The sequence below is a fragment of the Rousettus aegyptiacus genome, unplaced genomic scaffold, assembly GCF_014176215.1.
Source record: "Rousettus aegyptiacus isolate mRouAeg1 unplaced genomic scaffold, mRouAeg1.p scaffold_m13_p_17, whole genome shotgun sequence".
NCBI lineage: Eukaryota > Metazoa > Chordata > Mammalia > Chiroptera > Pteropodidae > Rousettus > Rousettus aegyptiacus.
The window spans coordinates 15,402,072-15,429,429 of record NW_023416292.1 but is presented as its reverse complement, the minus strand read 5'-3'; the positions used below and the strand labels follow the sequence as shown (position 1 = coordinate 15,429,429).

Here is a 27,358-nt window from a genome sequence, read left to right as displayed (position 1 = left end):
CCAGGAGGCGGGAGTGACCCACAGGCAGCTGACCTAGCACAGGCACTGCCTCTCCCACAGCCCTCGGACACACCATGGGCCCAGAGGCAGGTTTGCAGCACAGCAGCGACGACGCAGGCGGCAGCCCCAGCGACTCTCCACTGCCTCCCTGACCGTCGCGACCACCGCCCATCACCCCGAAAAGCCGTCACCACCAACGGCAGGAGAACCTAAGCCGCCCCGACCCCGAGGCCATCCTCGCGATCGACTCAAGCTACGTCAACCACTATGGCGGGCGAGGGGCGGCGGGCGGAGCCGGCGATGGAAAGATGGGGGCTGCACGTCACACCCCGGGCCCCCCTTCGGGAGGGAGGGCGCTGGCGCGCCCCTCAAGATGGCGTCGGCAGTGACGCGCGCGCGTACGGAACGCCCTCGCCGTCGAGCCACGGCCGGCGGGAAGTGAGGTTCTCGGAAGAGCCGCCGAAGGTGTACAGCGACTTCGAGCCCCGCGTGGCCGGAGAAAAGTCCCCGGCGGAAAAACGAATCCCGCTAGAAGAGTTCCGGCCCGACTCTGCGAAAGGGGAAGTGAGAAAGAGCGCCTACTACCTTCGGTCTCATCAGCGGAGGCAGCCGCCGCGCCGGGAAGCCGGGGACATGAAGACGCGAAGTACTACGGCCCGCCTGCAGCAGCAGCAGCAGCAGCCGCCCCCGCCGCCGCCGCCACAGCCGTCGCTGGTCACAACCCGGGGCCCGCTGCGGGACGCCGCAGCGCTGAATTCCGCCGCAGCGCTGCATTTCTCCGAAGGTGAGGCCGGCGGAGCTAACAGCCCCAGCCGCAAGCCCGGGAGCGGGCGCAGTGGGCGCGCGGTGCGTGTGCATGCCTCGGAGCCGGGAGTGGGTCCCCGCGGAGCCCATCCGCGCCGGGGCTCGGGGCGCCCCTCCGCCCCGATGCCCGGGTGTCCCCTCGGCCGGTCCATCCCACCGCGGGCAGGAAGGAGGCTCGGGCGCGAGGACTGCGAGGGCAGCAGTGAGCAAAGCGGGCAGCTCAGCCTGTCCCCGGGCATCAGTTTAGGGGTGCCGGGGTTGCCGCTTTCTGCAGGCCTTCACGGGGGGACGGCGAGTTAGGCGGCAGGCGGGAACCTGAATCACTCAGGCTCGGTTTCATTTCGGTTTCGTCTGTCTTGCGGATGTTTCTACCAAAGCCACTTCCATTTCCTCCTTTAACATAGAGGCCAACACTCCCCAGCTGAGAATTACTGTTTTAATCTAACCTTCCAGCCCTTTTCCATCACTATCCAGGTGGGGAGGGAAATTTATGAGTGGGCATTTTGTGGGATAACGTAGTGGGTGAATTGACTTGAGATCCCCCCCCCCAAATGCATATACTGAAATGTGGTAAGTTGTCCTGAACTTGAAGCCCCCCGATGTATGATAAACTTGAGCTGATCGCTCTTTGGTGTCTGCCAAAATTTTGCCACGTTGGGGGCCCTCAGTGTAACTCATTGGTTAAGTAGTAGCTCGACAGACTCTTAGTTTTTTATCTAAATGAGCCGAAAAGATGCTGACGAAGTGAGTGTGTAGTGTTAGGTGAGTCCCAGGTAAATCGACACGCTTAATCAATTCTCTCCCACATTGCCTGCTCACCCTCATCTAACACCCAGTCAGGACGGAAGTTTCATGTTAGCCCTAGGCACCTATGAGGTAAAAGTCAGGGGGTTTGAATCACAATGGGATTACGTTGTTAGGTAGACCGTTGATGAATATGAAAAGGAAGTAGATTTACAGTTTAGAGCAAAGTCATAGGCATCACGTTTACCTGCTGATACATTTGAAGATGTGTTGATTCTGAAAACTTTACATTAAAGATATGTAAGGTACTAAAGGATGTGGTCACTCAAGACAGTTTAGCCACATATGTGATAGTTTATCTCTTAAGACTATAGAGTTCCTGAAGACAAAGATCCTGCCGTATATATTTGAAGGACCATATTATACTTCAGTCCTTATGTTAATTCTGTATCTCCTTCAATATCTGGGAGAATGCTTTGCACATATTTTTATTTGACAATATATGTTAGATTGTATTGATTCACAGAGCCTAGTGCAGTTATGAAAGTGAAGTTTTTAACACATGAAGGAGTTACTTTTATTTAAGTAAATCTATAAGGATCTAAACACTTTTCACTCTTCTGCTTTCTTGCACATTTATGACACTTTAGCCCATCTTTTAAATTTTCTAAAGTAAAATATACTTTTGTTGTAAAGCATCAGTGGTAAATAGGTTTTTTTTTTTATTGTCTTAAGTGTAGTTCTGACTAGTTTGTAAGTTTTGGTAAACCTAATTTTGCATTTCTAAAGAAATAAATCAGTTGCATTTCTGCTTGAATATTGCTATTAACATAATTGCTATATGTATAATCTCTATCTGGATCATATATTCAGAATTTTGACAATTGCCATATCTATTCTTTAGAGGATGAACCATCTCCACAAACTGGTGTAAGCCAAAAAGCCTCAAAGAGGACTATCAGAACACAAGAAACTCCGGGTAAGAATAATTATTTTGTTTTTTTTCCCCTTCCTTGCCAACTTTTGAAATGTACACATTATAGCCTGGTTCATCAAGGGTCCCAACTCATCAGAGTTTCAGTGAATCTTCTTTATAGGTGTTTATTGAACTAAGCAATGTGTCGAGAAAGACAGGGTGCATACTTGAGTACCTACTAAGTACCAGGCACTTTGTGTATGTTAATTTATTCACATATCTATGCAGGATAGATATACCCATTTTACAGATGACAAAATAAGCTCAAAGTAGCTAAGACTCTTCCCTAAGATTACATAGTATGTGACTTAGCCGAAACTTAGACCCAGGTTTGTCTTCTCCAAAGTTTCATTTTCCCCCAAGGACCTCACTGTCACTCTCCCATTTAATAATTAGCTATTCAGTAGGTTAAGTGTTGAATGAATGACAGTGTCACACTACCTTGTATTTAAAATGGATTAAATGGTCTGCATGGTAAAAGCAACATGGTTAATCTTGTCAGTTCCATACTACAGTTCATCAAATCCAAGATATCATCAGTTTTAAGATACACCATCATTGTTTTATATACCATCTAGAAAGAAGAAAGGCTACTTATTAAACTATAATATGCCATAGATTGTATGATGCATCCCAATCTTAGATGTTAGAGTATAAAAATATTTGCATCTTAGTATCAATGTAACATGGAAGTAGGCTACATTTGATAATCAGCTTAAGTTTTTAAAACTATTTTAACTGTTTTGGACCTGGTTCCATAGTGTAGCAGTTAGCACGACATGCAGAAGGTCCTAGGTTTGTGCCCCAGTGGAGCAATGGTCTGTGGTCTACAGCCATGCCATTCTGAACAAACCCGATGTCTGAACAAGCCCAATGTCTGATTTTGGAAGCTAAGCAGGGTTGGGCCTGGTTTAGTACTTGGATGGGAGACCATCTAGGAAGGCCAGGTGCTGTAGGCATAAATAATAAAAAATAAGTAAAATAAAACTATTTTAACTGTTTGGAAAGCAGGAGATAAGATTGATTCCGGTTATTAATGTTTAGAATCTTTTGGTTTTTAGTTCCATTTATTTTCATTTTGCTTTTTTTGATACTAGGAAAGTCCCAGAACAGTAAGTGATTGTAGCAATTAAAATCAATCATACCTGGCTTTTTTTTCTTTTTTTTTTAACCCACATTCTGACTTATTTCTTTATTGCTTTTAATAAGGTTATACTTTATAGTTTGAACTGTTCTCAATTTAGAATAAAGTATCTGGTTCAAGTTCAGTTCCAAGTAAATGCACCCTTTTGCTTAATTCCTTGAGCAGCCTATGTTAAACTACCTTAGAAAAATGCTTTGAAAAAAATTTAAAAATAACAAGAAAAATTAATAAACTTTTAAAAAGAAGAGAAAACTGTTTCAAGTAATAGGCGATAAAATCAGATTTTCCAGGCCATTTAGTAAAAAAGCATATTATTGAAATTTTATTTACAGTAGATTTAATTGCATGCCCCTTATACCTGGAGAAGCAAAAATTTCTAATTTTTAAAATCTAGAGAGCTCCATAGCGTAGCAGTTAGCACGTCTGCTTTACACACAGAAGGTCCTGGGTTCCTGCCCCAGGTGGAGCCATGGACCATACCCCTAGTGGGGACCCCCGGGTGCATGCCGCAAGCTCTTGGGAGGAGACACCCCCCAGGTCTTAAAAAAAAAGGAGGGGGGAATGGCAACATTCGTAGGTCAAGGGTGGAAGTTGGGGGGGGATTAAAGAGGGGGGAAAAAACATAAAATCTAGAGTAAATTTATGGAGTTAAGTAAATTGACGTAAAGAAGACTGTTGAATGCTATCCTATAGAACACTATAAAACTTATGCAGTAGAATGTCTTGGATAGCCTGGAGTTCACATTAGGCCTGTATTTAAGGACTAGTAATGAGGTGTATGGCTGCATCATGTGGAAAGAGCCCTGGATCTTGGTTGAGTTACCTGTCCATCTTGACCCTCAGGCTTTTATTTGTGCGATTTACCCTTCCTAACTCACAATACCACTGCAGAAATAAGATAATACATGCAAAATCACTTTGTCCACCATAAAACATAGAAATAACAAGGGTTTCTTGTGTTTTTTTTTATGGCACTTTACAAAAGATGTGAAGTTCATAAAACTTTTTCTCAACAAGCTTATACTCTAATTGGAAGTGGAAAAGAAAACATTTCCCAATAAAAATGATAGATTGATGGAACTCATACATACGTTACCCAGATTATATTGATAGTACACTGTGCATACAGTCTAGCTACCGATAAGAGTATGTGCTTATTTGGGAGGTTTGTGATACTCAGGGTTCTTTTAACTTTAAAAGGTGCTTTTAAAGATCTTACTGTATCTAGCATTTGGCATGCTGCCATTTCATGCCTCTTAATAATTATTAAATAAATGCTTATAAAGTCTAACAGAGAAATTACTTAAATAAGAGCTACTCTTTATCAAAGAACTCTTTTAAGTACTAGCTTAAGGAGAGGCCCTTTTCCTTGAGAATCATGGACGTTCAGTTTAACTTGTTATTCAGAACCTTGCTGCAGTTGGCTATAAAGCCGTTGGTGTGGTCTGAGAGACATTTATCCAAAGATGCCATTAAGAATAAAGACTAAACCAAGGGGCCGCTTTCTGAAACAGCTTAGTAAAAACAACTATATCATTGGTCATCCAGTTTTTGGAAGTCATGAAAAATGTTGATTATATTAGAACAGGGATATAATTTGAACTCTTCTCATTGTTTGAAGTTCCAGAATTGAATTATGTTCACATTAAAGTAACCAGTAAGTTGTTCAGTCAGTTCATTCCACGTGTACATATATAACTGCTCGTCTGTGGCCAGATTCATTCCTTTCTGGAAATCAGAGAACTAAGTTTATAATCTAAAAATATATTAGGAAATGTTCATTTACTTTCCCTAAAATTAAGCAGATACTTATGTTTTACTAGTTGTGGTTTCTAGCTGAATAATCATAGATAAATATTTTTGAATGCCGACTGTTTTGTTTGAGCATTCATTCATTCATTCTCCAGATATTTATTATAGCATTCATTCATTCATTCTCCAGATATTTATTAAGCACCTAGTTTATGCCAGTCCCCATCCTAGATGCTGGGGGTGCAGTAGCGAGCAAAAGCAAAAGGAGCTTGCTACTTAAGAAGAAGGCTACTTATTTTATTCTCTAATACCTCTCTTTAGTACTCTTCTTTGATTATCTTACACAGGGCTATGTATATAGTAGGGCATACAGGAAATGCTTCTTAAATGAAAAGATAGGGACCGTAATAGTAATTAATGTTTGTAGATTAAGTTGAGTTTAGCTTTTAATTAAGCATGGAAAGTATGGGAATACAGAGGAGAAAAAGAGAAAGGTAGTTATAATAATGAGACTACGAGACATGTTCAAGATTCATTTTTAAAGCTACCTATATAAGTTCTAAATACCTCATGTATGAAATGCTAACAACTTACTTCATAGAATCTTAAAGCCATAAGATTTAGGAAAGTCATCCCTAAATCTTCACAATCTTCAAACATCCATTCATGCTTGATCATCTTCAGTGATATGGAAATCATGCCTTCATTATCTGTTCTGTTTTGGAGATAACATTAATTGTTTTTGTGGTTTTGGTTTTTTTTTTAATATTGAATTAAAAGCCGCTATGCTGTAACTTTCCCTCATTGATCTTAGTTTTGCCTTTTTGAGTTACACAAAATGAATTTAATTGCTTTCCTGTATCTCTTTATTTAAAGTGGATAAAAACATGCTCAGTAAGTATTTTTTGAAGAAATGAATGACAAGCCCTTTGGGATTTCTCTTCTAGATGCTGTAAAAGGGAAATTGAGTTAAGTCACAAACCTGGGCAGTCAGTGTAATGGCATTGGCCAATGAAAGCCAGTCTGATATGGTTTTCACAGTTATCATACAAGGTCAAATATGATGCTTTTTTATAGAGACAAATAAAACATTATCCAAATTTAGATATATATTGGGATTTAGATTATGTTTTGTGAGAGGCTTTGAGAAAACACATCTTGGATTTCTAGGCTAACATTAATGTTTTATTTAGAATTGGAGTGTGCATTTCCTAAACAAACACACACAAGGTTAAAGTCTTGGAAAGACTGTATTGACTCTCAGGAAGTTAACCTTGAAATTAAAATATGCCATAAGTGATCCACAATGAATGTATGCTACAAATGGAATTTGGTTCTTCTGCTTCTTTTGGTCCCCCCCCCCCAATTAGTGTTGACATTCAGTATTTTATTTATTTCTGGTGTACAGCATCGGAATTTGGTTCTTAATTGAGAAATTAGAAGAGTTTTATTTGAATTTCTTTCTTTTATACAAATATGGTCTGCTGAGAAAAATTACCAATTTTTCCATCAAGTCCATAATTTTTTTTTATGGCAGGAAAATTGTCTCTAGTTCCATTTTTCTTAGCATAATGGAAAGCTCAGAAAACCTTTGTTGAATAAATAGATGATTGTATAATTTAGAATGCTGGACATTTTATATTTTTTCAAATACTTTCTCCTCCCATTATTAGTGGCGAGTGAAGACCTTGTCACCAGCCTGCGTAGACCCCCTCTAAGAAGCCCAAGATCTGGTAAGAGATTGTTTTGTCTGTTGGTTTAACTTTTTATAAATATAATTTTAATTTTTAAATAGGGTAGTGCATGTATTCATATGGTTCAAAATTCAAAAGTTACTATAAATATGCAGTGAAAAGTCCCTGTCCCCTCTACCCTTTACCCACCCATTGTCCTAACCAGAGGTAACCGATGTCCATTTCTTAGGTATTCTTCCAGAGATACTTTGCGGACGTAAAAGGAAACTCATGTATAAATGATCTTTTCCTTCCTTTTTTAACACAAATTTTAGCATGATAAATATTCCTTTTTTGTACCTCCATATTGTTTGTTTTTGTTTTTACTTACCATATTTCCATATAAGTATATAAAAGACTTCCTCATTTTTTTTAAGAGGTGTTTCTTACGTGTCGTTATGATTCTTTTTGTTGGCATGATGATTTTAAAAACAAGGGTCAGGGACTTTTTATTTTTCCCAGTATAAGGCTGATAAAAAATTGAAGATCAAGGCTTTGTGGCTCAGGGCTCTAAAATTTCCCTGCCTCAATGAATTTCTTTTTGATGAAAACTTTTAAGAAGTGTTGCCCTTAAATTAATTTCATGACTATGAAAGAAAACTAGTAAAGTCATTCCGAGCAGTCCATTTTTATTTTCTTTTCAATTGGCTTATGAGAATGCTTTATTATGGAAACTAAAAAGGAAGCTTATTTGTCTTCACATAAGTTTCTACTCCTCAGTCATTACCTGTAAGAAAGAATTAGGTTTTGTTTTTGTTTTTTTTTTCTGCTAGATTATTATCAGGTATTATAACGATAAAGATCTGTTAAGGTTTTGATTCCAAACCTGTGGTAAAGAACCATATAATGCATTTCCATTTAAGCTCTAATTATTGTCTTGCTATCTCTCTTGCAGATTCCGCATACACAACAAATGGAAATACTAACATGAGTGAATTAGGTTTGTTTATTTCTAATTCTTACAGGTTGTCTTTGAGGGTTCTGATTACTAATGGAATACAGGAGCACACATGTTAGTCACTGGCTTGGGATTATCACTTGCTTTATTATCTTGGCATGCAGGACACTCTCCCTATGACCATGAGCTTTCTTAATAGCCTTGGTTTTTATTCTGTCTGAAATGGATTTTGTTATACTATTGTTTAAATTCATGTAAGAACATGTAATACATACATTTTAGTTTTTATTAGCCTTTTTAAATTTACATTATTGAAAGGAGATAAATCAACTTACTAAGTAAGATTTTTTCTTGATGTAGAAAGTGAATTTGAGATTTTTTGCTTATAGTAAATTCAGTGTTCTTTGCCATGTTTGTTTACCTGGTTTAAATTCTTTTCAGTGTTTGCCTGTGTGTAGGACATGAGATACCAAGATCTCCAGCTTTAAGTGAACCTACGTGGATTGTGGTTGGCCTTAGTTTTAAGTTACACTTCTCTTCTAAATTCGGATATGAGGCAAAAGGATGGAAGCTTCGTTTTTCTTTATAAATAGTTGCATCTTCTTTTAAATTCATCTTTCACTTCAGCTCAGGCTAATTTCTTTAGCAGCTTCAGGATTTATAGTGTCTGGGTACTAAAAATGATCCTTGCAGTATAAAGATATCATGTGTACTTTACCCACCAGAGTTTCTCAAATACTCTATTTAAAAACTTTTAAAACACATTTTTAAGTCAGAGTCTTAATTGGGAGAGAACTTGAGCTAAAATAATCCTATACCTCTACTTTTTATGCTAGAGTTAGAAGTCATTTTTATAAGTACTTTATAATAAAAACGGTAAAACAAGTGCTTTCTAGTTTAACGGAAGTTTCTGTAAGATTAGTGTAGAAATTTCTGTGAGATTAGTATATCAAGTGACTGTTCACGGAGCTCGAATACTAATGAGATCCCAAACTATTCTTTATTCTCTCCTTCCTGCTGCCCCACTCTGTTCTCAAAAGCATGGTTGACAGTATCTTAAAGATACTGTTCTTAAAGCTGTCTATACCAGGGGTTAGTAAACTAAAGCTTCAAAGTAAAGTCTGATCTGCAGTTCTGTTTTTGTACAGCCTATGAGCTACAAAAGATCTTTACATTTTGTGAAATATGTATATATTTCACATTAATATTTTTATTGTATGAATAAATGTGTAATCATATATATATATATATATATATATATATACACACATGCACACATGCACACATATATGACAGAACTTATTTGGCTCACAAAACCTAAAATATTTATTATTTGGCCCTTTATGGAAAAAGTTCACTGACCTCTGATTTATATCAATGGCAGGAATAAAGACAGCAAGTCACCCATATTGTCATCTGTTACAAGAGTAAATTCAGAGAATTACATACTTGCCTGGACATAGATTTATTGTAACACTCTGTGCTGTGTTGTACCGACGGCACAGGAAGACACCCCTGTATTCTGTCCGGTCTTCTCTTTGAGAAAGCATAATAATGTCATTTATGAAATCTTCATATCTTTGTCCCCAGACAAAACAGAAAGTAAGCAAAGTTTATATTTTGCTTGAGTAGCCTTCACTCCTCACACCAACACATCCCACAAGTCTCTAGGAATAGTAGAAAGTCTATACAGTAGTAGAAATATCCCTGGAACTTTGTAGTTTTCTTAAAATCTATAGTCAAGCAAAAGAAAGTGAACAGAAAGTGTTAAAATTAGTGGTCTCCACCGGGGAGATGGTTGTAACTGATCTGTCGTAAGTGATCTGTTTTAACAAAGAAAGACCTAGGATTTCTGAAGGTACCTTCTTCTAATGGGTTGAAGTTACTGAAAAAGTGGTACCTTAGTACATTCAGTTATTGCCATGTGTCTGTATATTTGTTAAGGCCACAGCTTTTATAATTTCTTTAAAAACTTTAATTAAGCATATTACTGCTCCAAACAGGATTTTAATGTCTCAAAAAAGCTTTTGCAGAAGCATAGGAAAGAGTAATACCTTTATATATCCATATATGTATATTTTTTAATGTTTTAAACTTGTATGTGTAGCAGCCAAGAGATTTAAAATAAAGGAACCTTAATAACAAAAGAAGGAAATGAAATTGAAACTTAGTCATAGATGTTGCTTACTCATCAGATTATATTTTAAATATTTATCTGTACAGTCTTTGCAGTTAAAAAGATGAAAACAGATGGAATATTTAAGACCTTGCAAGACATCTAATTATTATGAAATCTAATTATTTTTCTTAATTTGCATATAGTTTTTTTTTATCATAGTATGAAAAATATTACAAAAGTCTTAACTTAAAAGTTTGTATTCTGTGATCCTAAAATCTATCATTTATTTTTAACTACCTCCTATATGTTAGTGACTGGCATAAATCCTAGAATCAGAAATATCGAGTCCCCAGAAAGTACAAAAAGACGATTTAAAAATCAATATATCCATCATATTAACAGACTAAAGAAATATCACATGGTCATATCAGTAAATACAGAAACAACATTGACAGACTCTTATTAATGCTCCCGCTATACACCTATTAGAATGACCAAAATGCAGAACACCAAATGCTGGCCAGGATGTGGAGCAACAGGAACTCTCATTCCTTGCTGGTGGGAATGCAAAGTGATAACAGCCACTTTGAAGATGGTTTTACAGTTTCTTGTAACTAAACATACTAGGCTATCCAGCAATCGCTCTTTGATATTTACTCAAAAGAGTTGGAAACATGTCCGTTCAAAAACCTGCACTCATTTTTATAGCACCTTTATTCATATTTGCCAAAACTTGAAAGCAACCAAGATGTCTTTTAGTAGATGAATGGATAAATAAACTATGGTGCATCCAGACAGTGGAATATTACTCAGTGCTGCAAAGGAACAAGCTATCAAGCCAAGAAAAGACATGAAGGAACCTTAAATGCATATTACTAAGTGAAAGAAGCCAATCTGAAAAGGATACACACCTGTATGATTCTAACTACATGACATCTCGGAAAAGGCCGAAAGATCAGGGTTTTGGAGGGTGTGGGAGAGATGAGTAGGTGGAGCACAGAGGATTTTTCAGGGCAGTGGAAATAGTCTGTTTGATACTTTACCGATGGATTCTTGTCATCATACATTGGTCTAAACTCATATAACACCAGAAGTGAACCGTAATGTAAATTACAGTCTTTGGGGGATTGTGATGTGTTAATGTAGGTCCATCAGTTGTAACGGATGTACCACTCTGGCGGCGATGTTGATAATGGGGAGACTGCCTGTGTGGGGCAGGGAGCACATGGGTGATCTCCTTTCCACTTTTGTTGTCAACTTGAAACTGCTCTGAAAAAAAGTCTTTAATTTAAAAAAAATTATTGAATGCTTATAACGTGCTATTATGAACAAAACTGATAGGGCGGTAAAAGGGCAGTCGACTGGAAATCGGAAGAGCTTGTGTTCGAGTCCGTTTTTCATCACTTGTTAGTCCTGACACCTTTTGACAAGTCCCTTAGTTAATCTTCGAACCTTAACATACTAGTGTTTTCCCTTCTGACATTTTGGGAACCAGATAAAGACTCGAAGATCTTGTTGAAAATTAGCACCTATAGGGACTGAAATATATATCAACATAGTATTTAAAGTCTGTGAACACAGGTTGCATTTTAGAATACAAGCAGCAGACCCATGGGTGAAGGAAAAATAAACTTTTTTTTCCAATTCTGATTTGTATCAGACTTATTCCTGAAATAGCCTAGAGGGAAATAATAGACTCCTTAATGGTTCAGCTGGGAAAAAAAGTTGAGTTGGTGTGTCTTCATGCTCACTTTTTTTCACTGAGATGCTCTTAGTCCTAAACTTTAGCTTTTGGTGTTTTGTACAACACGTATGCTTTTCTCTTCTAGAAACCACCAGTGTCCATCAGAAGGTCGATTTCTCTGAAGGTATTTTCTTCTAAAATGTCATGCTGTATATTCTGAATCTTTTTTGTTCCCTTTAGAAGGAATTTTGATAGGTTCTTGAGAGTGAGAGCAGAAAACGTGTCTTTTTCTTTTTTTCTTCAAAGTTTACAACTTATAAAGAATTTAGGTATGCAATACAGACCCTAATGTGTCTTTTTCTTCAGGAAAAAAAATCATGCTTATCTGCACTGTTAAATGGGCAGTAAATAGCATAGAAAAAGTGTTGATAGCCTGTATGTGCATTTTAAGCATCTTTTGTCTGAGTTAATAATTTTAAGCGAAGCTAATATTTTTAGTTTCCTAGATGTGCTGAACTTTGATTTTAGTATTAAAACAAACAGTTTTCCAGATTCTCATAACTAGTCCATATTTGAATAGTATAATACAATTTAGCCCATTTTTAAGCGTACCATAACCTGAAATTAGTCATCTGCATACTGAAATGTTTGTGTACACCCCCAACACACACACACACAAGCATTCATGCATATACCGGTCTTATCTGTATTTACACACTAATTATATGTAGTTCCCCCCCCCATAAGATAAAATTTTTCCACTACTTAATGCTTCTTTTTCTTTTTTTAACTCTAATTTGAAGCCTTAGAATATATAATCTTACAGATACCACTCTGAATATATGTTTAGAATATAATTATACACCTTAGAGAACACAAATGAGTTCAATTTTAGGTTACTTAAAACTTTCTGACTCAGTGATAAACAAAATAAAGAGCAGTTCTAGATCAGATAATTAAGAAGGCTTCGCCTTAATGTCGAATCATTAGTTTTTGCTGTATAATCCAGCTCTTTAGAGCACCAGAATAAAGAACGTGCCGGTGTAACCTTGACTTCTTTTTAGGGGACACTGACGATGAAGACGACAACTCTGATGTTAGTTCCGATGTCACTTCTGTTCAGGTCAGACCCGGGGCTTCTGTTGATTCTGAAGGTAACATCATTTTGTACACATATGACTCTTACCTTAGGAGCTGTATTTTGAGTTAAAATATAAAGTTATTTTGCGAATTCGCTTTTTAAAAACAATACTTTAAAAACTTGTATTACCTTTCGTACCTTTTAATTTCTTAATTAAAATTACTGAGTCCATGATTACTACATCTGATTAGTAATGTAATGTCATGTAATATCTAAACAAAAAAGTCACTTTTTAGCCTGCTCTGATATTTATGGAATATGATTATTTTGGTGCTCACAAGAAGAGTCATTTGTAATTTAAAAAAAAAATTATAGGGAAAGTAATCACATTGGCATTAATACTATACCATCAGGAGTGTTAGCTTTTAGGAAGTTTTAATAAACTTAGGAAACTACTTTCATTTCCGGATTGTTCAAATTCACACCAAGTTAGCATTAATAGCTCTTGATAGTTCATGTAAGTTTGTGTCTAAGTTTATTCAAGGAAAAGAATTGACTGAAGAGGAGAGGAAAAGTGAATTTGTGCCTTGAGGGTGCTGATCTAATTTATAAACTCTATAAATACTGAGTAATTTTATATTTCAGTCCCGTGGAGGAGTAAGTCTCCACTTCCCCCTTACCATCTTTTGAGAATTTCTATAGTTTCTAAGTTTTACTTAATCATTCAGCTTTAAGAACAAGCTCATAAGCTCATCTCCGGGCATTTGGTAATCTATACATTTCCCACCCTTCCTCGCTCTTCCCCATTCTTACTTAAGACAGAAATCCCACAGGATATCTGCAGGACTCTAGCATAGTGGTTCAGGACATGGGCTCTGAAGCCAGAGCCCCTGGGTTTCACTCCTCCGCTTCTGGGTTCATGCCCTCAGGCAGGTGCTCAACTTCTACGTTCCTCAGTGTCCTCATCTGGGTTGTTGTGAGGTTAAATGAATACATATGTGCAAAGCACTTAGAAAGTACCTGGCATATAGCAAACACTCAAATTAAGTGCTGTTATTAGTTTTCATATGTATACATAAAGCTCTCAAAATTAGAGACTAATTAAGCAATTCATATAGCCAGTGTTGATGCCATTGCTATCAGCGGATAGCTTTTTAAAACTACATAAACCCCATGCTTATGTGATCCCTTTAGGTGTATTAAGGAGAATATTAATATTCCTAATTATCTTTGGAACCAGTTATCACCGAAGAGGTACAAGAAGATCCACTATAGGAAGAAAATACTAGTTTTGTGTACATTTTAAAAATTTCATTCATTTAAAATATCTTTTTTTGCTGTTTTATAATATACATAACACATTCATATTTCAGTAATGCATATATATAATGTTAGAAAGAAGTAGGTTTTGGAGATTGATGCTAAAATTTTTTTAGTATAGGAATACGCTATCAAAAATATTTAGCCATCTTACGTGGATGTGTCAAATGCTTTTGTTTCCAAAACAGCAATCTGATTACTTTTAAACAGATTTATTTATAAATTCTACATTTTTTTTTTTTTTTTAGGCTAGACAACCCTTAGTTGACCTCACAGATTGCAAGGACCATGTCAGCTTACAATCCTTATTTTTTTTATTTTTTACACCTACAACACCTGGTCTTCCTAGGTGGTCTCCCATCCAAGTACTGACCAGGCCTGTCCCTGCTTAGCTTCAGAGATCAGATGGGATTGGGCTTGTATGAAAAAGTTTTTAAGAAGAGTAGGCTAAAATACATAATATATTGACTGCTTTCAAGAAAAACTTAAGGCAAAAAAATTGATATTAATAATTTCAAGAAGATCCAGTGTTACAGAATTTCAAAATTTTCCCTTACCTCATGCCATGTTCTATATGTTTTTTTCTTTAGAAGGCAGTCAGGAGAAAAATAATAAATTTTTTAGATACAACCTAACTCTAGAACTTTTTCAAAATTATGCATCCAAATATTGAATTCCTTGAGGTTTATCTGAATATTTTTGCTCTTTTAATTACTCGTTTTTCTCTTACCAAATGTACATTTAAAAAGTTATATATGCTTTCTATTATACTATATTTCTTTTTTATTTTTAGCTGAAACCAGTGGAGCAAGTCAATGTTCAGAGCCATTTTGGCAGCCATCACAAAGTAAGTAAAGCCATGTTTTTGCACACTTAAAAGTCTGTCTGTCAGCGTGGTCAATGCTGTTCTCATTTTTAAAGATCCCTTTTTGCAGTTTAATATAAAATGTTGAAAAAGATATGGCGAATGCTTAAAAAATATCTTGCATCTTATATTTGTTTCTTGAGTTGTCATAGTTAAGCTTGAATTTGAACTAAAAAATAAAACTACTGCTTTCAGCAATTTGTTGAATATTCTTGCTTGCAATACAAATTTGTTGATTAATGTAGTTTGATATAGTATTTCGAGTCTGCTTATACTGGACATATTATAATAAAGATATAAAATTTCATATGCAGTGTAATAATTTCAATTCTGTTGTAAAAGTTCGGAAAGATGAATAAATAAGTGACAAACCAGGTGTAGTAGAACGTTAATGGTAAGCTAGTTGGTGGCATATAAAAGACTTAGAGCCTCGCTTACAGCTTTGAACACATGAATAATAAAACATTGAGAAAACATAACACAGAAAAATTGACAATAGGCTAAAAAGCTAAAAGTGATTCATCTAGGATGGTAGAATTCATGGTGACATTTTTCTTTTATGTTTTTCCTGTATTGCAGATTATGTACAAAGAATATGTATTTCTTAGGTTAAGCAGAAATGATACAGTTTTTTCTTTTCAAATTTTTAATTCAAGTCCAGAATTTGTTAGTTATTAATCAGCCAAAAATATCCTGTGTGTAGAATCTTCAAGGACTTTTTTTTCCCTTTCACATCACCATTTTTAAAATGAGATTATTTAGAAAGAAGTCTTTGGAAATTTGTTTTATAATCACCGTATTCATAGAATTCCACTTTATTTTTTTATTTACTTATTTTAGTTTTCAGTACATTCTAGATTTGTAACTTTAAGACATAACACAATGAATAAGTTGCTAAAACACAAAAACAGATCATTTGTGGAAAATTGCTGTCTGAAACATGTATTTGCCCTTTGTTATTCTAAGTCTTCGGTCTTCAGAGGCTCTTATATATATCTTCCTACATGAATTATGCTTTACTCATGCAGTGGAATACTGTTTCGCTATGAAAATGAATTCTGTATGCTAATGAGTAGGTAGGTGTTCAAGAGATAGTCCCTCAAATCTATACATCACTGGAAAAAAAAGGCCATCCAGTTAAACTGTGACACATACCATTGAAATAAGATAGAACCCTAAATCTGAGTTGTTTTTTAAAAAACTGCTTCTTAGAATAAAGCAACATAAAAAATCATGTGTCTACTTTTTTAAAATGTATTTTGTTAGTATAGACTGAAGACAAATCTAGAAGAATATACATCTGATTCATCATTGTATTTCTACATGTAACGTTTTGACATAGGCACTTAATAGATATTTATGAATTTTTAAGTTACGCGTTTGTAGAATGGTACCTTTATTTTGTAGTCAGCGTATATTGTATTTGTATTCACAAAAAATAAAGTTGAAAATAAATTTATATCCATACTATTATTAATGGGTATAAGTAACTCCCTTTCTCAGGGCAAATTTGAAATTTACCTTGTTATAATTGTAAATCATTTTCTAATTCTCATTGTATCATTTTTCAATTATTTGTTATTTTTTTGCATCATTTATAATAATTGAGTTTAGTCAGAAAAAATAATTGATGCTTTCCTTTTTAAAAATTTATTTATTTTAATTAGTTTCAAGTATTACGGTTGTTCTTAAATACTGCTCCAGAACATGTGGTGGCATATTTTACTTCATCTCTTTTTCTTCAATGTCTACAAGTCTGCTTATGTAACATGAAACGTTATATATATGGACTGCCAGGTTTATAGTTCACCCTTACTACTTTCAGATATAGAATTGGGCAAATTTTTAATTTCAGTTGCCTTATTCGTAAAATAGGAATAATCGTAGTATTTACCACATAAAGTGTAAGAATTAAATAAAGTATGCTTGATAACTGGTAAACATCCGAAACATTTTGATATTTATTGATCCTAAAGCTGACTTCTAATTTTCTAATTCCTGAACATTTTTGAAGTTTAGAAAAGAGAAAATAAATATATATCATATATGTTTGGGATTGATGAAAGAAAGGGTTTTTGTTTGTTTTGTTTTATAGTATCCATAGTAAACAAGCAAAATACCTCTGCAACATTTTCATTGCTTTTATTTCTAAATATTCTTTGACTGTATCTGTTTTCTGTTTCAGGTCGAGATGTCACAGCTCTTGATAAGCAACATTCTGTGCTAAGCGGTTGGTTGTTCTTTTATGAGTCAAAAAATTCTAATAGGATTTTAAGTCATTTTATCCTCTTTCCTTTTAATTCACTACACATTGATAGTATATGTGATAGTTACTCTGTGATGTGGAAATGTATCCAAAACAATTTTACCGAAAGTAATTTATTTGCACAAGCAAATGGTTAACTTTTTTCTTCTTAAACAGCATTGAAGTCAAGTTCAGGTGTTACTGAACTCAGTCACACTCATAGACCAGAGCAAAGGACTTAGACATAGTTTCATTTCTTAGGTGATCATATGTTTATTTTGCTGTGGGAAGTATTCATCCTCGCTGATGTGGTCCTTTGACATTATCTTTTACTTTTGAAACTGTCACTTTTGTTGTTTTCCTCCCCAACTTTGTTTTGTCTTTCTCATAAATTTGTTTTATAACAGTAGAATATAGTGTACCTCTTCAAAGTACATGAAATGATATCTTGATGTATGTGTTTGCTTCAGGCGCCTTTTATCAAAACACCCCTCAGAAATGGGTCAAACAAACTGCAAGAATAAGGACTAAGATGCAAAGTAAGTTGGGAAATTTCTCCCTGTCAAAATAATTTTAAGCTTATTTGCTGTTTTCTTGTTGAACATACAGAAATATTTAATTCTTCAGATAAGCATTTAGATTGTGATTTTATTAATAAAGGACAGCTATGATTACTAGTTTGGTTATTTCCATCCGCTTGGACTGGCAGGAGGTGAGCGAGGTGTAACGGGTAGATAGTAAAATAGATAGTAAAGTGTGAGAAAACCAGCGGGTGATGGGTCTGGACTGAGCAAGTCGTCAGGTCTGTCCACCTGCAGTACAGTCTGCACATGATAATGAAATTCTCTGTGGACAGTACCTGTCTCGTTAGTTTTAGTAGACTTTCTTTACTTTTATGTAAATGACCACTTGAAACAGCTTCGTGCACCCATTTTTAGTAGTAAAGGCTGAAATCCACAAATTGTGTTTTCATGTTTAGATTAAGGAACGATTAAATGTCATAGAATTTAAGAAATACCATAAATAGATGTGATGAAATAATCATACTTTGAATTCAGCGTCTATCATAATGTCTATAGCAGTGTGTTCACATTAAACCTCGACTATAAAAAAAGCAACCCATGCCTTCAGTGACCCTTCACCTCTATTCCTTTTTTACTCATCTGATCACAGCAGGTCTCAAGGTCATCCTTCCTTTTATTTAGATGATGTCAAAATCCCTGTCATATATCTCTTGCTCATGAAATGACTAACTGCAGTTGGACAAAATAACCTCTGTGGCTTTGTTTTTCTGTCAGTGAAGTAGTAAGGGTCACAGTTCATTTTACCTCTCATATAAGTGAGTTCTGCTGCTGTCTAAAACTGAATAGCAGTTTGCTCTTGCCTTATTGTTGGATATCATTTCTTACCACTATATGTACCTGCTATTAAAAGACCGTTTACTTTCACAATTTGCTTTCCCCGACCTATTATATTTAAGAAGACAAATATTAACATTCAGCTTATTAGGATTGTATTTATAACCAGTATAAAAATTTAAAACTTACTTTTAACATCTGAGAGATGCTCTTGGAAGTAAAAATGAGTTTGAGTATGTATACTTTGAAAAGCTCAGAGACTTTTTATGTTCTCAGTTTTTAATTATATCTCCTGGGTAATTAATAGATAAATTACTTCCCGATAAGTGAAGTATAGGACACATTGTTATCAACAAATCTTAATATAATTTTTACTTCCTCTAATAAGACACTGTGCACATGCAGTACAGAATGAAAAATAATTATATTGAAGATCTGATTGGAATGTAGAAATAGATCTTTTAGTTGCTAAATCGATAGTTCACTTTTTGTATTTTATGTTTGCATTCCTTCTTTGTCTTGTTAGTGTATTTATTATGGCTTAAATAGTTGTATACTGATTGATAGCCATCTACTATTTATATATAGGGTTTTGAGTGTCACATAGATACCAGAAGTTTGCACATTTAGGTACAGATAATGGAATTCTTAGACCTTTAACCACACAAGGACTTTAAGATAAAAACAATGAACAGGAAGAAAATATTTTCAATGAAAGTAGATTACCGTGATTTTCAAACAGCCTTATAGATTCCTATTCAGTCTGAGATCATTTTTAAAAAAGTTTTCTTAGCATTCCGAATTTCATATCTCATTGCCTTAATTATACATTTCCGTCTGTTTCAGTGAGAAAAAAAATTATTTTTAGATTTACATGTTCAAGAACCTGAGACTTTAGACTCTTATTGTCACCCCATGTTAACACCAGTTCCCTGGGTAGACAGGTCCCAGGTCAGATTTCCGCCTGTAGCCTACCCTTGGTGGAAGATAGAACTGCTGTCTTGATTTTCCTGTTTCCTGGATGATAAAACAGCGAGAGTGAGGAAGAATGTGTATGGAGAGTTCAGACCTTTTGAGTCTGTTCCTCACTAACATACATACTTTGGAACCTGTCTCTAGAAGTGGCGTATAGAAAAGAGGAGAGTTTAGAGCTCTCGGGTTCCAGTCCCAGCTCTTCTACCCACTAATTGAGTGACCTTGGGAAAGTCACTTAACCTTTGTGGACCTCAGTTTTCTTGTATTTAAAGTAAGGGCAGCAGTGCCTATAACCAGGTTATTCTGAGGAACTTTGTAGGTTTGTAAACACAGTTTTCCAAGGCTATCTACCACATGAATAGTCGTTAATGCTTATGTATTGTTGAAATATATCATGTAATAATCAGTAATAATTAAGAAAGATTTGAGCCCTCTGCCCTTGACTTTTTAGAATGATTGTTACCATGTTCTTCAGACTGAATAGCTAGAGCTTTATCTTCTAAAAATCTTTTTTTTTTTTTAAAGAATTTTTTAACTGTCCCTAATGATATTTTTAATAAGAGGGATTGAGATTATCTTTTATGCAGTGCCCTGCCTCAACAGTATACACCCCGCTAAGTTTGCGTTCTATGGATTATATAACTCTTACATGTTATAGAGTAACTGTCATTTAGCTATTCTTCATTAAAATCATCACAGAAGAGCACTTACCAGCAGTTTTATCGAATATCTCATTTATTCTTTGTAACCATGGATTGTAAGGTATTCAAGATAAACATTATCTTGATGGATTTTTTTTTTAATTTAATAAAAAAATAAGTTGTATTATGTTTCACATGCTCTTTCACTATAGGGTCCTCTACTTGCCATTCTCATAGGTTTTTTTTCTTTTTTTAAACATTTTATTAAGGTAGGATTGACATACATTTAATGTATACAGCTTTTGTAGTCAGTGTATGCAAATCGATGAGTTCAGTGGTAAGTGCACACCTGTGAAACCATCACCACAGTCTATGGCATAAGCAAATCAAGTTTCCTCCTAACCTCTTCATTTCTTCTTTTTGTGTGTGCATGTGGAAAGGACACTTAACATAAAGTCTACCCTCTTAGCAGATGTTTAAATATATGATACAGTATTGTCAGCTACAGCAATGCTCTTCATTAGATCTCCAGGAATTAGTCGTCTTGCATAACCGAAACTTTGTACCCTTGGACTAATATTTCATCCTCCCTCAGTACCCAGAAACCACCATTCTACTCTCTGCTTCTATGAATTTGACTGTATTTTAGACTCCTCCCATAAATGGCATGGGGAAGTATTTGTCCATCTGGGTCTGACTTATCTCATTTAGCACAATGTCCTCCATCTCATTGCAAATGGCAGGATTTCTTTCTTTTTTAAGGTGGAATAGTATTCCCTTGAATCAGTTTGAGGTAGAAAATAGGATTAAGATAGAGCTTTATGTTAAAACACTGTATCTAGATAGCTCAGTAATCTGTAATCTATATTTAGTTTTTTTCCCCTCTTTCTAGCATCATCAAGAGTTTTAAATATATGGCAGTTTTTCAGATATTATATAACATGTTTCCTTTTATTATAGTTGTGTTGTGCTTATTTTCTTTATCCTCTTAACTTTGCCCCAGAAGTTTCACCACTCCCATTAAATAATCAGATACTTCAAGGCTTCCTCACAAAACTAATGCTTTTGTACTAGACCACTACATGCCAGCGGTCGTTAGGAGGGAAATGGGTCTGTGTCTCAGGGAGCTGTCAGTCTAACGGGCACTCGGATCTTTGGCTTTTTCTTCTGTTTCTGGTTGATGACTGCCTTATTTTCCCTTGATGAGGTTTGTATTTTCTTTCTCTGTTGGAAGTACATAAGTTATGAGACATAAAGTGATAGCTTTTATTGCTCCTATCATTAGATGACAGCCTTCAGAAATCAGAGCTGAGAAACCGGTTTCCGTCAGCCTCCAGCCAATGTAAGTTTGTCTGTTCAGTTTTTTATTAAATGCGTCTCTAAAATTGGGGGTCCATAATTGTTTTTAAATTATTTGACAGCCAAATAACTTAATTCTGATATTGCACTCAAAGATATTTTATTTTAAGGAAATTTTAAGGGAAAAGTATATTAATAGCAGTGAAATTATTTTTAAGGACAAAATATATGAAAGTACATCGGGTTTTCTCTTTCACTTTATTGTCCATGAGACTAAAAGTAAAATTTAAGAACAGCCACTAATATTGTTAACCAAGTGAACCTTGCTGATTTCAAAAAAAAAAAAAAGAGGACCCCCCCCCACACACACACACACATAGCATAACAAAGTGAGATTAACAGGGGTTTTAGAATCAACAAGCCTGTGTTTGAATTAGATTGGACCACTTACCTTCTGTATAGCCTTGGGCAAGTTAAGTTTTTTAAGCCTGTTTATGATCCCGCATTAGTACAAAGAAAATAGTGATTTTCAAACATTTTGATCTCAGTACCACTTTCCACTAATGAAATTAATAAGCACACCAAAGAGCTTTTTAAAAATACATATGGAAAAATATAAAATAATGTATATGAGTTTTACCTATCCATAGTTACCTAGAAATTAAAATTGAATTTTTTTTTTTGTTTTTAACTACTTTAGTAAGAAGAGTAACAAATTGCTTTATATTTTTTTCTAATCTCTTTAATGTCTGGCTCAATAAAATGGAGCTGGATTCTCTATCTGCTTCAGCATTCAATCTTCTGCATTCAAAAAATACATCGTTTTGGTCTAAGTAATTTCAGAAAATCCAGCTTATACAAATATATAGAATTTTAATAATGTTCAGATAATTGTGGATATTCTCTTGATATTTGCCAAAACTCAACAAGTGGTAATTGAAATAATGTTGTTTGAAATGTGAAATCCGAAACCATATTAATGAACTTTTTGTATTCTATTACATTAAAATCTGTCAGTCGGTCTTGTACTTTGAATGGAATATCATTAATTGGTCATTTAGAAAATATTGGTTCACTAAGTTATATAGGTCTTCCAAATGTTGACATATTTGTAATACAATATAAAAAGATTACTTTTGTTAACATCACCACCAATCTTAAGACAAAAAAGTCATTTAAGTGCTGGGAGCTGTCAAGCTCAGAATGGCAGGTATTTCCACAATCCTAATTTTCACTTGGAACCTTGAATTTTATAATCGGCAACTGATATTGTGAGGCTCACTTTGAAGAAAATTCTTTATCACGTATGCAAATCAGATTAACCATAGTTTGTCACTTGTTCTTTCAAGTAAAAATTCCATGAAAAAAGCACTAGTTCAGCCCACAGCTCAGTTGCACAAAGTTCTTTTCCTTGAGACCACCATTGCACCGTGCTGTGTACGCATCAGAAGTGCTTTATGGATGCTTCTCATTTCTTCACACAGACTATTAAGATTTGCACTCAGGTTGAGTTTTAATAAGGTAAATAATTTTAACTGCTTTATGAAGGGCATTCTAAAGTGAAACTGATAACCTTGAGTGCATAGCCATGAAGCATACACAGACTGTACCAGTACGGTTTGGTGCCACTGTCCTCTGATTCGTATTACAGCGTCACTTGGTTTTCCCACCGTGGCTTTTTGCACCGTCAGTGCAAATGTCAACATGGTAGGAAAAGTCAGATGATACTTGTGAGGCCCTTGAAAGGCCAGCCACACTTTGAGAACCGGTGCTTTAAAGAGTCCATAGTAAAATTATTAGCCCAAAGCAGCCAATGAATAAATAGAATGTGTAAGAGTATTATCGTTGCTATAATATTAAATGATTAAATGAGTGATACATAAGAAAGTGCTTTATAAACTGAAAAGCACTAAATAAATGTAAACCGATATCATGATTGCCAATAATAATTAGGGATGAGTTCCAAAGTGAATCTTACCAGTGTTACCTTGCATACCACCAAAGATAGATATCTGTGCAATTAAAAGGACAGCTAGCTATTGTATATGCAAGATGTTCACTTATAGTGCATCTTTTTTATCTTTTATATACTTCAGAAACTTCAAAAATTCCACCCCGAATAATGAGCCATGTGAGCTCTGAGTTTCTAAATTAAAAAGCACTTTATAAAGTGTCTTTTAATATCGTTTACTTCCCTAATATTAGCAGTAATAATAGTTTTGCTTTATAAATTACATTATTTCTGGCTTGCTTATGCCATTTCCTACATTTAAAATAATTCTTTTTCCTCTAAGACTTTTTTTTTTTTTTTATCATTTTGACATTGAAGAGACACACAGCATACTTACACACATAACTTAAAACCTATGGATGTGAGATTTTCTTGAAAACATGTAATAAATTATTTCTTCAGGAAAGCAAATTATCAGCTCCCTTCTTTAAATTCCTGCCTCTTTTATCTAATTTTTATAAAGATTAATATTGGTTTTTAAATCACTTGCCCTTGAATACAAGAAAATATTTGTATCTGTCATTTCTTTTTTTCTGAGCAGACGTGGCAAGACAACCCCAAAATGCATCTTCTGTCAAGAAAAAGTGGTGGCGGCTACCAGTTCTGATAGCCATGATAGCTCTTTTTGTTGTCGGGTATTGGTGGTCCCCTCACACCCCTGAGGCAAAAACCGCTGCTGTTAAAGAGTTCCAGAACCAGATGAAACAACTCATGAATAAGTACCAAGGTCAAGATGAGAAGCTGTGGAAAAGGAGCCAAACATTCCTGGAAAAACATCTTAATAGCTCCCAGCCTCGGCCTCAGCCCGCGATCTTGCTACTCACTGCTGCCCGCGATGCTGAAGAGGTGCTCAAATGTCTGAGTGAACAAATCGCTGATGCCTATTCATCCTTTAATAGTGTCCGTGCCATCCGGATTGATGGGACAGGCAAAGCTACTGAGGACAGTGATGCTGTCAAACTAGAGGTCGATCGGGAACTGACCAACGGATTCAGAAATGGCCAGAATGCAGCGGTGGTACACCGCTTCGAGTCACTGCCCGCACGCTCTACTTTGATCTTCTATAAGTACTGTGACCATGAGAATGCAGCCTTCAAAGATGTGGCCTTAGTCCTGACCGTCTTGTTGGAGGAGGAGACACTTGGAACCAGCCTAGGTCTAAAGGAAATTGAAGAAAAAGTGAGGGATTTCCTCCGAGTCAAATTCACCAACTCCGACACACCCAACTCCTACAAACACATGGACCCGGACAAACTGAGTGGGCTCTGGAGCCGTATTTCCCACCTGGTCCTGCCCGTCCAGCCTGAAGATGCCCTGAAGAGGGGCATCTGCTTATAAAGGGTGACAGAAGAGGAAATCATGTCTCAAGTTCTGAGAAATTTTCAGACTTTCTAACCAGAGACAGGATTCAGAGCTCTTTTGGAAAGAACTGGTTTCTTTTTAAAGGAAGTTAAGTTCTTATGTGAACATGGAGCATTTTTTCATTTATTCAAGCTACTACCTGTTGTTTGAGAGAAGTATTTCCCTGTTACAAGTGATATTGTGCTGATAAAATCTGAGAACTATAAATTACATGCAGTCCTATAGAGGATCTACTTAGATTCTGGCTTAAATCATTATTGCTATGGTGTGACCAGCGCGAAGGATTAGAAAATGCTTTCTATGAATCCTCTCATAGGAGGTAAGGCAGCTCCCTAAACGCAACTGTGGGTTTTTGCATTTTGTTTTCTTTTACTTCCTTTAGTTGTGAGTTCCTTAGTCATCTTCTGCTTATAGGAACAAAAGTAGTGAAAGGTCATCCAAGTGTGTGTTTGGATTTTTTTTTTTTCTTTGTTTTTGGAGGATGGGGAAAAGGAGGCAAAGGAAAAGAGAGGACTTGTGGAATGGGGAAGGAAAGAGAGAAACATGTCTACAAGATGAAATGTTAAAGTAAGCCCCTGAGACTTAGATTAGTCGAACAGACTCCACTCTCAATGAATTCTGTTGAGATCTGTTTTTCACATGTCCCTTTTTCTTTTCTTTTCTTTTCTTTTTTTTTTCAACCTCTAAGACATTTTTGGTCCTCCCAAGGATTTTGAAGCATGTAAATATCATGAGGTTGAGTATATTTGTTCATGTGACACTTAAGGGCAGACAAATTCAGAGCAGTTTATTTTGGATATATCTTGAAGCTTTGTTTCGAATTAAGACATATAATTTCTGGGGAAGGGAGGGGGAAAAAAAGGACTATAATTTCAAAAATTGGTAAACCATTTGCTAGCCAGCTTTGCTGGGCTGTTGAAGAAGGATTTAATTTTCCGCGTGTCCACTCGTCGCAGTCGTAGCCCTTTAGTGACACTCGAATAACAAATATTAAGATTTACTATGCACATGATAAATTCTATTAATAGTGCCTCAAGCCAAAAAGAGAGTGAACTTCCTATGTGAAGAATGTTAAAATACACTGCTGCACATCGTTGTACTCTGACTTTGCATCTGTTACAGCTTGCTCATCTATCAACTGCTTTGATTTTCTTAAAACCCTAAAATTCTAGATTCACCTTGTTGTTTTTTAATCATCTACAAACCTTTAAATGAAAATACTGTTTTTAGAATCCTAGAGCCAGTCCTTGATTTCACAGCTTAACCTGTTGAGGGTCTCATGACTGGTGGGAGAGAGCGCTCTAATTTCTCCCCACCAGGACTACCAGTATTTATAAATTGATACCCCATATTGTGATTTGTACCTGACTGTCAGAAGTCATATTATCTGATTTTTAGAGGATTGTAAAACAAGAGTTTTTGAAAAAGGCTTATTTTATACCTATATATTATATGGAGAAACAAATGTTTTTATTAAATGTTTCACTGACCAAAATGATTTTAAAGTAATTAACCTTACTTATCTTTCAAGAAAAGTAATTGTAGCAGCTGATCTGTAAATGACTTCAAAAGCTATTTTAGTAATTTAAATAAATTTACTTTCTTGGTTTGTACTCTATGTGTTGTAAACTTAATGATTCATAAACTTATTTTTATTAATCCTAGACTTTTATTTATACTCGAACAACTTTAGTGACTTCTGCTAGGAGAAACAAAGGCCATAGAATGAGAACCATTCACAAGTACCTTGGTTAGGTGTATGATCACCATGATTTTCTATTTTATCCAGAGATTTTGAATTATCACTAAAATGAAATTAATTTAGAGGGTCCCAACTTGACAAAAGAATCTACAGCAGTGTTTCTCGAATTTTTCATTCTCACCTCCCTAAAGAGCCTTATTGGATATATTTTTTCTAATTGTTACCCCCCTAAAATGTTAGTACTACGCTTATGTGATGTTTATGTACCATGTATATTTTTGTGCTTTATATAGTTGAGTGAGATTTTTTTGCTCCCCAGGAATCCGTTTTTACCTCTACTGAGAATGCATGCTCGAGAACATCTGTGTTTAAATTATCGCTAAAACATTTTTTTCTGTTCATGTTATTCTTTTGCAAAGGAAAGTTTAATAGTCATCAGCTTGAAAATAGGAACTAGAGTCTCTAGAAATTAAGCACATTGTGACTTTGGGTGACAGTATTGGCCCAGGAAAAACCACAGGACAGTACTGGTCTTAACAAATTTCTAGAACATAATTTGATTTTCTTCTTTTAGTGACTTTCTTATATTATCTTTAAGGAAGTTTTCTAAACCTCCAATCCTCAGAGATGGGAAGTAAATTTGAT

At 35.6% G+C, this 27,358-nt stretch overlaps 1 protein-coding gene across 2 annotated transcripts; it reads left to right on the top strand.

Annotated features, from left to right (window-relative positions):
* The first annotated feature begins 241 nt into the window (after window positions 1-241).
* TOR1AIP1 (torsin 1A interacting protein 1) lies at window positions 242-26,629 on the top strand. Of its 2 annotated transcripts, XM_016141163.2 has the most exons (11): window positions 242-784; window positions 2,453-2,527; window positions 7,094-7,153; window positions 8,049-8,093; window positions 12,000-12,038; window positions 12,919-13,008; window positions 15,049-15,102; window positions 17,306-17,350; window positions 17,836-17,904; window positions 21,625-21,681; window positions 24,191-26,629. In XM_016141163.2, the coding sequence occupies exons 1-11, from the start codon at window positions 268-270 to the stop codon at window positions 24,985-24,987; spliced, it is 1,848 nt and encodes a 615-aa protein (XP_015996649.2). In that variant the 5' UTR covers window positions 242-267; the 3' UTR covers window positions 24,988-26,629. The 2 variants fall into 2 exon arrangements, with proteins under 2 accessions (XP_015996649.2, XP_015996650.2); XM_016141164.2 differs by lacking the exon at window positions 17,836-17,904.
* Window positions 26,630-27,358: the final 729 nt, after the last annotated feature.

Excerpts from the sequence above, each read along its gene's own strand:
- TOR1AIP1 (XM_016141163.2), top strand. The coding sequence starts at position 268 with ATGGCGGGCGAGGGGCGGCGGGCGGAGCCGGCGATGGAAAGATGGGGG. Across the intron at positions 2,528-7,093 it reads CAGAACACAAGAAACTCCGG|TGGCGAGTGAAGACCTTGTC; the intron begins GTAAGAATAATT and ends TCCCATTATTAG. Across the intron at positions 7,154-8,048 it reads TCTAAGAAGCCCAAGATCTG|ATTCCGCATACACAACAAAT; the intron begins GTAAGAGATTGT and ends TCTCTCTTGCAG.